This window comes from Notamacropus eugenii, chromosome 2 (genome assembly GCF_028372415.1).
Source record: "Notamacropus eugenii isolate mMacEug1 chromosome 2, mMacEug1.pri_v2, whole genome shotgun sequence".
NCBI lineage: Eukaryota > Metazoa > Chordata > Mammalia > Diprotodontia > Macropodidae > Notamacropus > Notamacropus eugenii.
This window is the reverse complement of record NC_092873.1, coordinates 57,740,741-57,758,819: the sequence shown is the minus strand read 5'-3', so window position 1 is coordinate 57,758,819 and position 18,079 is coordinate 57,740,741. Positions and strand designations below refer to the sequence as shown.

The 18,079-nt window shown below is 43.3% G+C and overlaps 1 protein-coding gene across 1 annotated transcript; it reads left to right on the top strand.

Moving 5' to 3' along the window:
* The first annotated feature begins 2,283 nt into the window (after nt 1–2,283).
* Nucleotides 2,284–8,451, top strand: LOC140523486 (intestinal-type alkaline phosphatase 1-like). The gene is made up of 11 exons (XM_072638332.1): nt 2,284–2,350; nt 2,995–3,111; nt 3,382–3,491; nt 3,900–4,074; nt 5,067–5,239; nt 5,879–6,004; nt 6,139–6,211; nt 6,458–6,592; nt 6,913–7,104; nt 7,287–7,403; nt 8,135–8,451. Exons 1-11 carry the CDS (start codon nt 2,284–2,286, stop codon nt 8,407–8,409), a joined length of 1,560 nt encoding a protein of 519 aa, XP_072494433.1. The 3' UTR covers nt 8,410–8,451.
* The last annotated feature ends 9,628 nt before the right edge of the window (nt 8,452–18,079 follow it).

Sequence of the window (18,079 nt, the reverse complement as noted above, 5' to 3'; positions counted from 1 at the left end):
AGACAGAGAGAGGAGAAACACAGAGACAGAGACACAAAGAGAGGAGAGCAGAGCAGCAGAGGCAACATTCATAGACAATCTTTTCAGGGAGTTCAGCATTAAAAGGGCTTCTTTGTTTAAACCACAAAGGACAGGGAGATAGCCAGCATTCATTATGTGCGTACTATGTGCCAGGCACTGTGTTAGATGCTGGGGATACCACAAAACAAATGGCAAAAAAGTCCCTTTTCTCAAGGACCTCACAGTCTAATGGGGGAGACCACATGCAAATAACTCTGGACAAATGATGTAGAAAGAGGTTCAATTGGAGAACAGTCCAGATGGAAGGCACTGAGATGAGAGAGGACTGGGAAGGGCTTTTTGTAGGAACTCAGGCTCTAAGGAAGCCAGGGGAACCAGGAGGCAGAGATGAGGAGCGGGAGAGCTCCAAGCCCAGGGCAACTACCAGGGGTTATGTGTGGAGTCAGGAGGAGTCATCTCAGGGCATAGCCAAGAGGAGGGAAGAAGGCTGGAAAGAAAGGAATGAGCCAAGTCATGGAAAACTCTCAGGGTCAAGGAGAACTCACCCTGACTTGTCTACCCCCTGCTCAGGTATTATTCACAGCTCCTCTGGATCTGAGTATCTGTGGAGTCAAGAGGCTGACTCACCTCTGGACCTTGGACCATCATTGGGCTTGCTCCCAAACCTAATAATGATGATGATAATGAAATTATATTGATAATGAAACATAATAATGATTATAGCCAGAATTTAGGTTTGCAAATGCCTTTACATACATGATCTCATTCAGTCTTCAAAACAACCTTGAGAAGTTGGTGCACTTATTATCCCTATTATCCCCATGTTCCTGATGAAGGAACAGAGGCAGGCAGATAGGTTAAATGTCTTGACCAGGATCACACATCTAGTTAGTGGCTGAGGCCAGTCTTCCTGACTTGTCACGTGGCAGCTCCAGCTTAGGTTTGTTCTGGCTGTGGCCTGGAGGGTGACTGCTGGAAAAGTTATTGAGAAAGCTCCAGATTTGGAAAGAGGAGGCCTAAAATGGAACCTAATCCCTGCCACTAGTGCAGGTTATGTGGTACCATGGACAGAGCCAGGGTTTGGGAAGCAGAGTGGTGGAGCACTTGCACCCCAGCCCTAGGAACATATCTCTCCACAGCCCAAAGACCCTATCTCTGTCAATAACTCATGAGAGGCAAATATCTCTCCCTGCTCCAGAAACAAGATGAACCTGTAGAACCTCCTGGTACAGACAGAATTATCTTGTACTGATTCCCACAGTTGTCATATACAATCCCAAAGCCAAGCCATAGATGTCCCCGCATGTGGCTATCTGGTACAAATAGGATGACCATGACAATTAGTTGACTTACTGACCTAGCAAACCATAAAACACATTCTCAGAAGCCCCTCATCTCCAGGGTTTCCAGGAGTGAATGCCACCTACAGAAATGGCATATTCCTTTACGATCTGGCCACACCTTGATTCTGCCCCAGCACTACCTGGGTGGCATCCTTGGCAAGCCACTTCTTGAACTTGTTCTGTATAAGCTTTGCTGTCACCTCCATTCAGTTGCAAGTTCCCTAAAGAACTTCATGTCACGCTAAACTTTTGCCACTTGACTAGAACATGGATTGACTCCTCGAATTCTTTCCAGGTGACTCTTCCTGGTAATTCAATATTTTGTGGGTCCCTGTACCCCTAAACTGCATCAAGAGGACCTGAGTTTGAACCCTTGAATATTTATGACTTGAGCAAGAAATCAATTCCAGTTTCCTCATCTATAAAGTGAGGGGTTTGGACTGCATGGCCTTAGAGATGCCTGTCAGCTCGAGAGCTGTGATGCTGTGACTAGTGGATGTATAAGGTTGTTTTTTCCAGTGTGGTATTTTCGACTTCTGTGAGTTAATTCCTGTTCTAGAAGTTGGGTGGAGCTGAAGCACCTGACCAGGAATTGGGGCCACTTCTGTGCCCCAATCAGATGAACACTGGCCACCCACCACTATCTTGGCTCTCCAACAGAAGGGTCCAGGTCAGGAGGGCCCTTCAGGGGTGTGGCCAAGACCATCAAGGGGGTGGGGTACCCACAGAGCAACAATATCTTCCAGGAAGCAGATAGCTCCTTTCTGGGGCCAAAGTCCCCAAAGGCCACTATTAAGCAACTCAGTGTCCCAGAGAGACACCACCTCTCTCTCTCTCTCTCTCTCTCTCTCTCTCTCTCTCTCTCTCTCTCTCTCTCTCTCTCTCTCTCTCTCTCTGTCTCTCTCTCTCTGGCCTCATGATGCAGGGAAGTTGTGCTTTGTTCCTGGTAGGGCTCTACTTCCACATCACTGATAGCGTCATTCCAGGTAACCCCCTCCAAGGGGCTTCCCTAATAGAAAAGGATCAGGGACAGTGTCCTACTCAATGACACTGGTCCAGGAGGTGGGACTGAGATAAATCCGGGGGCACCTACTAAAGGTGGGGAAGATGTGTAGTTTGCTGCTATTAAGACTCAGTGGGGACCTATTAGCACCTAAGAAAAGTGGAGTCCAAAGTGATGTGAGGATCAGAGATGCCTTGGCTACCTGTAGGAGGGTAAAGGCATTTTCAAAAATGAGTAAGAGACAGCTGCTTACTATCGGTATGTCTTCACCAAGTTCCTTCCCTCCTCTGGACTTCAGTTTCCTCCCCAGGAAAATGGGGGAGGCGTAGACTAGTATGGTAAGGTAGGAAGTGTGCTAAGTTTAGTGTCTGAGAGATATGTGGCTCTGCACAAACTGAAGTAAGTCTGAACTGTTTATTCATCTATGAGGCAGGAGGACAGGAGAGATGGCCTCTCAGGTCTCAGCCCTAGTTCTAGCAGTCTAGAGTCTCCAAAGCTCCTTCTTGCTTAATAATCCACCCCCTCATCTGATTTTCAACGGTTTGGGGACCAGGGATTAGTGGCCCAGAGGGTGAGGGATACGGGTGTATCCACCAATCTCTGAGTTCCCTTGTGCTGTGCCCTCAGAAGCTGAAGAGAACCCCAATTTCTGGAACCAGAAGGCAAAAATTGCCCTGCAGACAGCCCAGCAGCTATATCCCATCCAGACCTCAGCAAAGAACCTTATCCTTTTCCTAGGGGATGGTGAGTATGGTGGCTGACATGAATCTTCCACTCCCCACCCCAGCCCACTCCAAACAAGCACCCAGCACCAAACTTCCCCAGAATGCCCACCCTAGCCCACCTAGACTCCCTGCCCCAACAGTGAGGTCACTTCCCCACCCAAACCACTCTGAGACCTGGTCTCTCGGGCCCCCTCCCCCTTCCAGGAGCCTGGTGAATGTAGGATATGTTTGCCCTGGGAATCAGACTAGGGCTGAGCTGAGTTCTCACCTGAGTCTTGGCTATACACAGGAATGGGAGTGCCCACTGTAACTGCCACCCGGATACTTAAAGAAAATCTGAATGGAAATCTGGACAGCCCATTGGCGATGGATGGGTTCCCTTATGTGGCTCTGTCCAAGGTACATCATAGAGGAAAGGGTGAGGGAAAACCCTAGATCAATAGAGCACTAGCTTTGAAGTCAGGAAGACCTGGGATCCAGTCCTCCCTCAAACTCCTGTAACCTTTGTGATGATGGGTAGATTCCCTCAAGCTTCTTTACAGGAAAAGAGCCTTGGTGGGGAGGTTGATGGAGCCCTCCTGGGAAACGGGGAAGGAAAGAGGGAAGGAGAAGTTGTGGGAATGCCTTGGGAACCCTAGAAAAGGGTAGGAGTAGATATGGCCAGGCTCCATCTAGGATGAGGGATGAGGCAAAGGAAGGTGCTCTGGTGGGCCTAGAGGGCCAAGGTGATGGCCTGGAGGGTGAGGGTGAGGGCGTGGATGCTTCTCTGCCAGCTGCCCAGGAACTAACCAAGTGTCATCTGCACAGACATACAATGTAGACAGGCAGGTCCCTGATAGTGCAGGCACAGCCACTGCCTACCTCTGTGGCGTGAAAGGCAACTACAAAACCATTGGACTCAGTGCTGCTGCCCGCTATAACGAGTGTAACACCACCCAGGGCAATGAGGTGTTCTCGGTGCTGAAGAGAGCCAAGGAAGCAGGTGAGCTGGGGGACAGCTCCTCACCTGCCTCTACCAAGTCATCTCTCCTCCAGTGTCCCCTCAGCATTTCAAACTCAGCTCCTTACTCTTCCTCATTCTCCAAGCAATCATCAGACTTTCTGCCTTCAAGTCCTATGCCCTGTCTTCTCCACTCGCACAGTGCCACCCTAGTCTGGCCTCTCATCACCTCTAACCTGACTACTGTAACAACCTCCAATTCGTTTCCTGGCTTCCAGCCTCTCCTTTGTCCAAAGACTCCCTCACGCAGCTGCCAAAACAATGAGGACGAGAATCAATAGTGGAGGTGTATATGGAGCCTGGAGGTTGGCAAAGCACTTGACAAACACTATCAACCCTGGGAAGTAGGCACTACTATTATCCTCACTTTACACATGAGGAAATGGAGGCAGATAGAAGGTCAGTGACTTCCCAGGATCACACAGCTAGTAAATGTCTAAGACTGGATTCGAATTTGGGTCTTCCTAACTCCAGGTCCATGTTCTATGCACTGTTGGACCTAGGGGCCTAAAGCACATGTCTCCTGTTGCTCCCCTGCTCTACTGAATTCCTGAATAAATATGAAGTCTTCTTGGCATGGGAAGCCCTTCACAGTTGGGTGCTAGTCTACCTTTCTAGTTTTTTTTAAAACATCTCCCCTTCATAGACTTCATAGAGCCAAACTCTCCTAGGTGCCATTCTCTAAACTCTGCCCTTCATCCCCCACCCCTATGCCTTTGGCTGTCAACCCTGCCTCCCTTCCAAGTCCTGGAGTTCCAAACTTCCTTCAGGTGCAGCTCAGGTGACATTTACAGGAAGGTTCTCCTTATTCCCCAATTATGGACTCTTAACCATGTCTAGATGTCTTCCTGTTGTCTTCTAATGCACACCACCCCTCAATAAAATGTAGGTCTTGGAGGGTAGGGATTATTTTCCATTTTGTCTGTGGAAAAGAGGTGGCCCTGAAGTCTGAGTCTGGGGTCTGATTCCTTCAGGGAAGTCAGTGGGGGTGGTGACCACCACCCGGGTGCAGCATGCCTCACCCTCTGGCACCTATGCTCATGTGGTAAACCGGAACTGGTACTCGGATGCTGACATGCCTGCTGAGGCCCTGCAGAGTGGCTGCAAGGACATTGCTTCCCAGCTGGTTTCCAATGTGGACATTGATGTAAGTTCACCAGGACGGAAATTGGGGCATTCCTGGAGGGCCACAGCCAAGGGGGCTGGAGAGAAGAGACTGAAGTTGCAAAGGGACAGACCTAGTTTGACCTATGGGAAAATCTGCTGACAAGGGCAGCTTTAGATGACAGGTCCTTGTCCCAAGAGGCCTGGAATGGCTTCCCTGGTTGCATGACCACTTCTTGGGGGCATTCAGGGAGGGAATTCTTATTCAGGCACAAATTGGATTCGATGCCTCTGGGCCCCCTTCTAGCTGTGAGATGCTGAGATTCTTGGAGGACATGAGGATCAACATGAGAATAACACTTGTATGGGGAGTATCTTTGTGTCCTTCTGCCTCAGTTTCCCCTTTGTGATGAAAAACCAGGGATACCTAATAAGGTTCTCTGGAAAGAGAGTCCATGTGGATCAATGGAGAACTTGAAGGGATAGAGAGGAATCAATGGAAAAACTGAGGCTGAGGTGGGGAAATGCAAGGAGTGATGGGACAGAGAATGCTGAGAATAAATGGCTTTGCAGGGGTTTGGGCAGGTGAGCCAGATTTTGGGACTTGAGCAACAGTAAAAGGACTGGTCCCAGAGACCTAGAGCTCACAGTGGTCCATGGCACTCTCCCCATTTCCTCTCAGGTAATCCTGGGTGGAGGCCGCAAGTACATGTTTCCAGAAGGTACCCCTGATCCTGAGTACCCAAATCAGAATGCAATTAGGAAGGATGGTCAGAACCTCGTACAGAAATGGCTGGATCGTGCACCAGTAGGTGATGGGGTTGTTTCAGTGCTGGAGGTTGGGTGCAGAGGAATTAGAAGAGAGGGAGAGGGCCCCACTTGTCAAAGTTCCCAGAGCTAGAGGAGAGCACAGCCAAGGCTGACAGTGGTTGTATTTCTCAGGGTGGCAAATATGTATGGAACCGTGAACAGCTACTGAGTGCAGCAGAAGATCCCACAGTGACTCGTATCATGGGTAACCACACACAATTGCCTTCCCCTCCTCAACCACCTCCTGCAGGTAGACTCTGACTGGCTTTTGATCTTCCCAGCATCTTACAGTCAGTGTAAAACACTTAATTGGGCCCTCCTTGCTTAGAGATAATTGACAAGATATATCTGATCTAGCATTGTCCAAGTTGGAAAAATACAGAACTCTTTGGAGCATTAGTTTATACGGTGGTCTTAGTATCTGATGGTTAAAATGATATGTTTCTCCAAGGTCTCTTTGAACCTGTAGACACTAAATATGACATACAACGAAACACTGCAGAAGACCCCTCCTTGATGGAGATGACCCAAGCTGCCATCCAAAAGCTCAGCCAAAATTCCAAAGGCTACTACCTCTTTGTGGAAGGTAAGTTGGCTCAAGTCAGGTCCAAGAGAGTCCTGGGATGATTCTGTGAGGCTGCTGATTATGCTGTGAAGGAAGGAGGATGGGAAGCAGTCACAGGTCAACGGTTGGAGAGGATCTCTGAATCTATCTCATCCAACCTCTCATTTTATAGATGTGGAAACTAAAGACCTGGGAAGTTTCGTGACCTGGTCAAAGTCACCTGGGAAATAAGCAAAATAGACCAAGCACTAAGACTACGAGAAGATGGAAGGCTGCCAGTGGATCAGTCTGAGGGTTGCTTTCTGGAACAGAACCTGACCTCACTATATGTATTTATTTAGGAGGCCGAATTGACCATGGCCACCATGATGGCACTGCACACCTAGCCTTGACCGACGCTATTATGTTTGACTTGTCTATTCATAAGGCCACTCAGATGACTAAAGAAAAGGACACGTTGATTGTCGTCACTGCAGATCACTCTCATGTTTTCTCCTTCGGTGGCTACACCTACAGAGGCAGCTCCATCTTTGGTAGGGAGCTGGGAGGGTGACATGAGAGGGCTTCCATCCTCAGCTTACAGGTGTCCCATTTCCATCTATCGTCAAATACCCTAAAATCAATTTTGTCCTACATGCCTAGCAGGGGGAGCCCTCTGGAGCAAGATCTGTTGTTGTTCCTCTTCTATCATCTCTTCTTGGGTTTCTTTCCTTAGGACTGGCTCCCAGCAAGGCACAAGATGGAAAAGCATATACTTCCATCTTATATGGCAATGGACCTGGCTATAAACTGGTCAATGGAAGTAGACCAGATGTAAATGACACTATCAGTGGTGAGAATGGGAGCCAAGAACATGGGAAGCTGGGAGGTAGTGGGAACTCAAGATCATCTGGGTGGACTGGGTTTGGCTCTAGATTGCTCATCTACATAGAGGCGAAGAGAGTTCTGGGGAATACTTCATTCCACAAGCATTCATTAAATAGCTGCTGTGAGCTATGAATTGTCCTAGGTACTGGAGTACAAAAACAAACCCCAGGAGCCCCTGCCTTCTGGTGCTTTTGTTCTACTGAAAGAAGGAGTGCGAAGAGAGAGCTCCTATCCACTCAGATACCTACCCACTCAACAGTTTATATGGTGTCTGCCATGTGTCAGGCTCTGGGACTCCAAAGACAGAGATTCCATTCTAATGGGTGGGGAGGGAGGACAAGAAATCCACAGTATTTACAAAGGAAAGGTAGTTGGAGGTGAGGAGAGTGCTGCCAATGGGGAGATCAGGAAAATCTTCACATTCAAGAGAATCCTGAGGCTGAGCTTTCAGTTCAAGGAAGTGTGGATGAGTGATCAGAGCCCTGGGGATGCTTTCTATCTCTGTGACCTTGGACAAGTTACTTCTTCCAAGGCCTCAATTTCCTCCTCTGGAAATTGAAGGGTGTGGAGCAGATGGTCTTTGAGGTCACTTTTAATGCTAGAGTTGTGATCCCTGGGGAGGGTTTGGGGGATAGATACTTCTTGCAGACCCAATCATGCTCCCCTCACATTCCTCTCTCTCCCATGGTTCTTCAGAGGAAGTATCCTATAGACAACAGGCCGCTGTGCTCTTGGTCTCAGAGACTCATGGTGGGGAAGACGTGGCCATCTTTGCAAGAGGTCCTCAAGCGCACCTCTTCCATGGTGTGCAGGAACAGACCTATGTGGCTCATGCAATGGCCTTTGCTGCCTGCCTGGAGCCCTATCAGGACTGTGGGCTCCCAGCCCCAAATGGCAGCCCCCAGGCCTCAGCATCCTTCCTGTTGCTGATCCTTGCCTGGCCTTTCCTGCTGTTAGCAGTTCAACACTGATCTCGGACCAACCAACTCCCAACCACTATTCCTCCACCTTCCAGGGGCTTCCCTGAGATTGCTAGCTACTGCAACTCTGGGAGGGATACCCTGGGCTTCTGACATGTCCGCATCAGGGACATGAAAACTGCCAGCAAATAAATTCGGTAACAAAGCCCTGAGTCAAGTGTTCTTCTCACTGAGGTGTGCTCCCCACGCCTCACCCCAGTATTGAGAGCCTTCTTCTTTGTCCCTGATGTTTAATGTCAATTTGGGGTGAGATTTCCTGTTATCTTCTGCTAGCTTCCTACTTTGAGACCTCTCACCAGATGGGCTAGAGAGTGGTAAGCCTAAGTAAAGTGGGGTTTTTGTTATTTTGTTTTTGGAGTTCAGTTTCCCAGATTGAGGTTAAATTGTGAATATCTGAAGGCTCAATCTCCTTTGAACCCTGGCCGTTCACAGTTGTGCTGAGGTACATGGGTTGTAATGCCTTCTGGCTTTGAGCTCATTCGTTGAAAACAATATGCTCTGGGAGGTTGGTATTTTGCTTTGGAGGTTCACTTATGAGGAAGACATTTTGATTCCCTGGATGGAACTCTGAGTAGGTGTTTGTTAAGAGCTCCCCAATCACTCAGACGTTATTCGTGCTTGCCCATTCAGTGTGGCATTATTTTGTCAGACAGTTAGAGCCCTGCAAGTTGATCTTTGTGCCAGTTTCTCTGCTTATGTTTTCTTTATTTGTATTTTCTCCGTGTTTAGGGTGCTGACCTTTCCCCTGAACTAATGAATGACATATATGTTCAATTGAAGAAGGATTCTTAACCCCTTTAAAGCTCTTTCCTTAATAAAGCTGACCAAAGCATCTGTGCTAACAGGATATCCTAGGTGTACTGGAGTGCTTACTAATGCAAGAGGGCACAGGACATCTCCAAGTCTACTTCCAATAACCCCTTCTGCTGTCCCCTGCAACAGGAAGTCAGGGTGGTACACAGAAAGGATTCCAGATTTGGAACCACAATGTCCCTAGAATGCCAACTCACCCCTCCAACAGCTCTGGTCAGAACGTTCTGTTTTGGAAGGGCATGTTTATTGCCTTTGTTTTCACACCATCTACATTATCTAATGTAGCTCCTTCTCCTCCCCCCTCCAGGTAGCCATCATACTGAGTAAAGGTTAAAACAGAGGGGTAACCAACACCCCAAAAATGTCTGACATCATCTGTAGTGTCCCATCCTCATAGTCCTCTGCAAGAAAGGAAAGGAGGTGCCTTCCCACACCTCTTCTTTGGGGTCACTTTCATAGCATTCACTTTCAACTCCAGTTACTTTTTGTCATTCTTTATATCTGCACTGTTGAAATCATTCCTATATTCTCCTGCTGGTTCTGCTCCCTTCACTTTGCATCAGTTCATACACATCTTCCCATGATTTTCTGCACTCACTGGATTTCTCATTTCTAAGAGTTGCAGTAATGTCCCATCTTATTCATGTGCAAAATGTGTTTAGCCATTTTAATTAGAGGAGAATTTACTTTTGTTTCCAGATCTTTACTATTAAAACAAACGTTACTAGAAATATTTCAGTGTGAATAGGGTCTTTTTCTCATTGGCCTCTTTAGGTCTCTGCCTGGCAGAGAGTTCACTGGGTCAAACACAGATGTTAATCACTTAACATTATTTCAAGGTGATTTTTAGAATAGTTGGACCAGTTCTAAGGATCAAAAACAATACATTAGTTTGCCCTTCTTTCCACGATGTCCGTAACACTGACTCTTTCCTGCCTTTGGAGTCTTTGCTAATTTCCTGAGTATGAGATAAAAGCTCAGAGGTGCTTTGGTTTGAGTTTCTCGTGTTACTAGAGTTTGGACCACTCTTTTACATAGTTGTTAATAATTCGCAGTTTTCCTTTTTAAAACTATTATTCCTTTTGGACCCACTCTTACTTACCTTCTGTCTGCCTCAGTTTCTCCAATCATAAAAGAGGATAATGAGAGCATCTACCTCACTTGGTTGTTATGAGGATCACATGAAATAAGATATGTAGAGAGCTTTGCAAACTTTAAAGCCCTCTAATCAATGCTAGCCCACAATATTGTTTTTGTAATTCTGTGTTTGTTGTTGTTCAGTCATTTTCTGTTAGATTCGTTGTGGCTCTACTTGGGGTTTTCTTGGCAAAGATACAGGAGTGGTTTGCCATTTCCTTCTCTAGCTCATTTTAGAGATGGGGAAAGTGAGGCAAACAGAGTTAACTGACTTGCCCAGGATCACACAGCTAAAAAGTGTCTGAGTCTGAATTTGAACTCAGGTCTTTCTGATTCCAGGCCCAGTGCTCTATCCACTAGGCCACTTCACTGTCTACTGAGCCACCTAGCCACCCTACATTTGCTTTGCATTTACTTTCCTTCGTATATTATTCCCCCCCCCCCACCCCAAAAGGGCAACTTCTTGAAGGCAGGGACTGTCTGATTCCTACCTACATAATCCCAGCACCAGGTGGAGGCTAACCCTTACCAGGTGTTCCCAAGAGCCCATTAATTTTCTTGCCTGTGATGTTATCACCTTCTTGACTCATTATTACCTACTGGACTCAAATGCCAGATTTCTTTCAGGTCAGCTATTCTCTGATCACTCATCTCCTATCCTGTATGAGAAAAGCCCACATAACTCACTGTACCCTACTATACTGCCCTCACTTCCCCCTTCTCAGCCTCAGTTTCCCTTTCTGTAAGATAAAGGGATTGGACTAGACCAGAAATTCTTAACCTGAGGGATCTGTGAACTTGTGTAAAAATTATTTCATAATCGTGTTTCATGTAATCCTTTGTAATCTTCTCCATTTAAAAACATGGTTCTGAAGCCCAGATAGATGAGAGCAAGAAGCAAGAGCCCAAGGTTGCATGGATTTGAGAATGCCTGTTTGAGAAGAGGAAAGATTACTGAAGGAAGGAAAGAGAAGACTAATTTGGAAAAATATCACAGGGCAATGATACAAGAAGAGCTCTTGACAGTAAGCTTCTGACTCTCAGGGGATACTGTGAATTTCTAAGTTCTTAGATGAGAGCAGAGGACACAACTCTTGATGGTTTATAGATTTAGAGGCTTGGATCTCTTCATTTACAAATGAGGAAACTGAAGCATACAGAGTGGTTAAGTGACTTGCCTAGGGTCACCCAACTAGCAGAGTCACCCTCAGTGACGTGAATCCCTTATGCCACCTAGCTTAAAGTATTTTGCTGTAGCCACTACTACAGACCAGAGACCAAGATTTAAAAGATCTTTGAAGTGGCTCCGAACTCTTGACATCTTTCAAATATAAATACCTTTAGTTCATATTTGTGTGTCTTTTCTTTGATTGTTTTAGAGAGTTTTAACTGTAAAATAAAGATTTCTGGGACATAAAAAATGATTCTGAAAATGGATCCATTGGCTTCACCAGACTGCTGATGGGCTCCCACGCCCAGAGTTAAGAATATCTCATCTGCACAATTGTCAGGGTCCATTTCCGCTCTTCAGTCTTTGGTCCTGGCCAGACAACCTAATTTGTCTCTGCAAACTTTGCCCTCTTTCCCTTTTAAATCATTTCACTTGAATTTGCACATGACATTCTACTTGGAACTCTCTCCTTTGCAGAAACCACACCCTTGTTTTATTGCTTCCTAACTAAGGCAGAAGCATTCCTAGATTTTGCCACATATGACTCCAGTCAGTGAAGTGATCCTTATTCTCTGCCCACTCCCTCTCTCAGCTCACACTTCAGGATGTTCAGTCATTGTTGCTGCTAGAAGCAACTGGAGGTGTAGCGGGTCAGAGGCCTGGACTGGGAGTCAGGAAGACCTGAATTTCTAAGACACTGATGACCTGTCTGACCCTCAGACAAGTCACTTGACCTCCCTTTACCTCAGTTTCCTCAACAGCAAAAAGGGTATAATAATGGCACCTTACCTCTCAGGATGGTTGCAAGGAAGAAAGAATATTAAAAAATATTTTACAAACCTTAAAGATCTATATTATTGTTGTTGCTATTCTTAGTTCCATGTTGAAGCTGCTGTCCCTAGTGGGTATAGTCCATGCAGTTATGCCCCTTCCAGCCTCCCTTAACTCATAAACTCCTCTGTTTCTCCCTCATAGCCTCCACTACTCTGTTCTGTGTCCAGGGTACATTTGTTTCCAAACTCCAAGGATGCATGATTTCATCCTTGTTATTGCCTTCTCCCCTGATACAGAGCCCATCTCTCCATGTCCACTCACCCAAGATTGCCTTCTGGAAATCATTCTGTCCTCCACATTCTCACTCATTCCCACATTCCCTCACTTGCCTGGTCTTCTCAATTCTTTCCCCAAAATATCTCTCACATTTGTCTCCTTCTCTCTGCTTGCCTATCCACCAGTGTAGTTCAGACTTTTAGCCCCTCTCACCTTGGGCTGTAGCAACATGATTCTAATTGCCTGACATCTCTTCTCTTTCCTCTTCTACATAGCTGCCACATCAGTATTCCTAAACTACATTTCTGACCATGTCACTCCTAGTCTCAAGAAGCACTTATGGCTCCCAATTGCCTCTGAGAAAATATATGCTCTATTTCCCATTTAAAGTCCTAAACCATTTGGTTCCAGTCTACTGAAATTTATTGCACATAAATCTCTTTCATACACTCTGCATTTCAAGCCAACTGAACTAATTGATATGTCCTGTGTAAGACATTCCATTTCCCATCACTGCTTGGGGTGTGCTCTTTCTACCTTCCCACCTCTTGACTGCTCAGCTCCCATGTAACCTCTCCCGACTCCCCCAGTTGTTAGTGACCTTCACACATCATCACTTTGTATTTGTCGTGTATATGCCCTGTATTTACTTATCTGTGAACATCTATGATGGGGGACAGGAGAGCTGCCTTCAAGTACTTGGATGACTGTAATATGGTGGAAGGATTAGCCTTGTTCTGCTTGGCTACAGAGAGCTGAACTAGGAATCATGGGGAGAGGGATAGGGGCTTCAGAAACGAATCTAGGCTTGATAAAAAGTAAGGCTTCTTCATTATCAGAACTGTCCAAGAGTAGAATGAGTTGCCCCAGGAAATTGTTAGTTCCTCCTCACCAACAAATCAAAGAAACAATCAATAACTTCATCCAAGAGAATGACAGTAACCAGACAATGTACCAAAACGCATAGGATGCAGCCAAAGCAGTTCTTAGGGGAAATTTTATATTTTCAAATGGTTACATAAAGAAAATAGAGAAGAGAAGATCAACAAATTGGGCATACAACTAAGAAAAGCTAGAAAAAGAACAAATTTAAAATCCTCAATTAAATACCAAAATAGAAATTCTGAAAATCAAAGGAGAGATTAATAAAAATGAAATTAAGAAAACTGCTGAACTAATAAATAAAACCAAAATCTGGTTTTATGGGTAGGAAACCCAATAAACTAGATAACACTTTGGTTAATTTTTTTTAAAAAAGCAAGAAGCCAAATTACCAGTATCAAAAATTAAAAGGATGAATTCATCTCCAATGAAGAAGAAATCAAAACAATCATTAGGAGCTATTTTGTCCAACTGTATGCCAATAAATCTGTCAATATATGTTAAATGGATGAATATTTACAAAAATATAAATTGCCTAGGTTAACAGAAGAGGAAATGGAATACTTAAATAATCTCATTTCAGAAAAAGAAATCAATGAACTCGCTAAGAAAAAATCTCTAGGGCCAGATGGATTGACAAGTAAATTTTACCAAACATTTAATGAACAATCAATTCTAATACTATATAAATTATTTGGGAAAATAGGCAAAGATGGAATCCTAACAAATTCTTTTAATAATACATATTTGGTGATGACACCTAAGCCAAGAAAAACCAAAACAGAGAAAGAAAATTATTGATCAATTTACCTAATGAATATAGACACAAAAATTTTAAATAAAATGTTAGCAAAAGTATCATGAGGATAATACACTATAACCAAGAGACGTTTATACCAGGAATGCACGGCTGTTTCAACATTAGGAAAACTATCAGCATAATTGACCATATCAATAACAAAAGAAAAAACAGAAATCATGTGATTTTCCCAATAGAGGTAGAAAAAACTTTTGACAAAATACAGCACCCATTCCTAATAAAAATACTAGAGAACATAGGAATCAATTGAGTCTTTTTCAGATGATAAGTAGCATCTATCTAAATCCATCAATAAGCATTATATATAATGGAGATAAGCTCGAAGCATTTCCAGTAAGATTAGGAGTGAAACAAGGATGTCCAGTATCACCGCTGTTACTCAATAATGTACTAGAAGTGTTAGCTTTAGCAATAAGAGAGGGAAAAGAAATTAAAGGAATTCAAATATGCAACAAAAAAATAAAGCTATTACTCTTTGCAGATGATATGATAGTACACTCGAGAATCCTAGAGAACCAACTTAAAAACTACTCGAAATAATGAACAATTTTAGCAAAGTTGAAGGATATATAATAAACCCACATAAATCATCAGCATTTTTATATTCTACCAACAAAGTCCAGCAGCAAGAGATAGTCTCCATTTAGAGTAACTGCAGACAATATAAAATATTTAGGAGTCTACCTGCCAAGACAAACCCAACACTATAAGAATACAATTATAAAACACTTTTCACACAAATAAAGTCAGATCTAAATAATTGGAAAGATATCAATTTCTCGTTTATAGAGTGAGCTAATATAAATAACAATTCTACTTAAATTAATTTGCTTATTCATACCAATGAAACTACCAATCAAACTACCAAAAATAATTTTACAGAGCTGGCAAAAAATGACAAAACTCCTTTGGAAGATCAAAAGGTCAAGAATATCAAAGGAATTCATAAAAAGAAATCCCAGGAAAGGTGGCCTAGCCTTACCGTATCTAAAACTGGCTAAGAAATAGAGTGGTAAATCAATGAAATAGGTTAGGTATACAAGACATAGTGGTCAATGATTATAGTAATCTACTGTTTGATAAACCCAAAGACTCCAGCTTCTGGAATAAGAACTCACTCTTTGACAAAAACTTCTGGGGAAAATTGGAAAAAAGTATAGCAGAAACTAGGCATAGTCCAACATCTTATACTGGGTACACTATTAAGACATAAAGGGTGATACCATAAGCAAATTAGGGAGCAAGAAATAGTTTACCTGTCAGATCTATGGAGAGTGGAAGAATTTCTGATCAAACAAAAGGTAGAGAACCTTATGAAATGCAAAATAGTTAATTTTGATTGCATTATATTGAAAAGTTTTTGCATGAACAAAGCCAATGCAAATAAGATTAGAAGGGAAGCAGAAACCTGAGAAACACTTTTTCCTGCCAGTGTCTCTGATAAAGTCCTCATCTCTAAAGTCTAGAGAAAACTGAGTCAAATTTATAAGAATAGAAGTTATTTCCCAATTGATAAATGGACAAAGGATATGAACAGGTAGTTTTCAGATGAAAAAATTAAAGCTAGCTACAGTCATATGAGAAAATGCTCCAAATCACCATTGATTAGAGAAATGCAAATTAAAACAACTTTGAGATATCACCTCACACCTATCAGATTGATTAATATGATAAAATGGGGAGATGATTGATGCTGAAGAAGATGTGGGAAAATTGGAACTCTAAAGCATTGTTGGTGGAATTGTGAATTAATTCAACCATTCTGGAGAGCAATTTGGACTATGCCCAAAGGGCTATAAAACTGTCCATACCCTTTGATCCAGCAATGCCACTACTAGGTCTGTATCCCAAAAAAAGATCATAGAAAAAGAAAAACACCCACATGTACAAAAATATTTATAGCACCTCTTTTTCAGGTGACAATTAACAATTGAGAGGATGCCCATCAATTGAGGAATAGTTGAACAAGTTGTGTTATATGAATGAAATACTACCCTTCCATAAGAAATGATGAGCAGATGGATTCCAGAAAAACCTGGAAAGACTTGCATGAACTGATGCTGAGAGAAGTGAGCAGAACCAGGAGAACACTGTACACAGTAACAGCAACATTGTTCCATTACCAACTTTGATAGATTTAGTTCTTCTCAGCAATGCAATGATCTAAGACAATTCCAAAAGATTCATGATGGAAAATGCTATACACATCCAGAGAAAGAATTGAATGCAGATCAAAGAATATTATTTTCTCTTTTTTGTTTTGTTTTTTCCTTCTAGTGGTTTTCCCCTTTTGTTCTGATTCTTCTTTCACAACGTGACTAATGTGGAAATATGTTTAATACGATTGTACATGTGTAGCCTATATCAGATTACATGCCATCTTGGGGATGGAGTGAAGGTAGGGGGAAAAATAAGAACTTAAAATCTTATAAAAGTGAATGTCGAATACTAAAAAATAAACAAAAATTTAAAATAAAACACTATTCACACAAATAAAGGCATATCCTAACAGCTGGAGGAAAAAGTCATTGTTCATGGGTAGGCTGAGTCATTGTAATAAAACTGAAAATTCTGCTTAAAAAAAGTTTCCCCTAAACCCCAAGCAGAGGCTAAATGGCTAATTGTCAGTCAGGGTATGGGGTGGGATGGAGCAGAGGGTGAGAATCCTTGTTCAGACATGGGCTGATCTATACAGGCTCTAGATTCATCTATGAGATTCTATGATTTTTGTGAGGCGACAGGGCAAGGCTTAGTTGGAAACCTTAATGTCCATGACCAGAATTTTCTTTTTTTTAAAATAGATTTATTTATTTTTAGATTTCAACATTCATTTCCACAAAATTTTGAGTTCCAATTTTTCTTCCCATCTCTCCCCTCCCCCCATCCCATAACACCTTGCAGTCTGATTACCCCTTCCCTCAATGTGCCCTCCCTTCTATCACATCCCTTCCTTCCCTTAACCCCTTCTTCTCTCTTTTCTTGTAGAGCAAGATAAATTTCTATATCCCATTACCTGTTATTTCTTTTTTCCCAGTTATATGCAATAACAATTCTCAACATTCGTTTCTAATACTTTGAATTCCAACTTCTGTCCCTTCCTCCCTCCTCACCCATCCCCAATGAGAAGGCAAGCAATCGAATACAGACTATATATGTGTTGTTTTGCAAAAGACTTCCATAATAGTCATGCTGTGTAAGACTAATTATACTGCCCTCCATCCTACCCTGTCCTCCTCTTTTTTCCTATTCTCTCATTTGACCTTGTCCCTTCCCAAAAGTGTTTACTTCTAATTAATCCCTTCTCCCATTTGCCCTCCCTTCTATCATCCCCCTCACCCCACTTGTTCCCTTCTCCCCTACTTTCCTGTAGTGTAAGATAGATTTTCATACCAAATTTAGTGAGTAGTTATTCCCTCCTTAAGCCATATGTGAGGAGAGTAATCTTCACTTTTCCCATCTCACCTCTTCTCTTTTCTCCTCCATTGAAAAAGATTTTTCTTATCTCTTTTAGAAGTGATAGTTTGCCCCATTCCATTTCTCCCTTTCTCCTCCCAATATTTTCCTCTCTCACCCCTTAATCTAATTTAATTTTTTTATAGATATCATCTCTTCTGATTCAACTCAACCTGTACTCTCTATGTGTGTGTGTGTGTGTGTGTGTGTGTGTGTGTGCATGTGTGTGTATAATCCCTCTACCTACCCAACTACTGAGAAAAGTCTCAAGAGTTATAAATATTATCTTTCCATGTAGGAATGTAAACCCTTCAGCTTTAGAAAGTCCTTTATGA

Coding starts and splice junctions, on each gene's coding strand:
- LOC140523486 (XM_072638332.1), top strand. CDS start 2,284: ATGCAGGGAAGTTGTGCTTTGTTCCTGGTAGGGCTCTACTTCCACATC. Junction 6,212..6,457: donor CACAGTGACTCGTATCATGG/GTAACCACACAC, acceptor TGTTTCTCCAAG/GTCTCTTTGAACCTGTAGAC. Junction 7,105..7,286: donor CAGAGGCAGCTCCATCTTTG/GTAGGGAGCTGG, acceptor TTCTTTCCTTAG/GACTGGCTCCCAGCAAGGCA.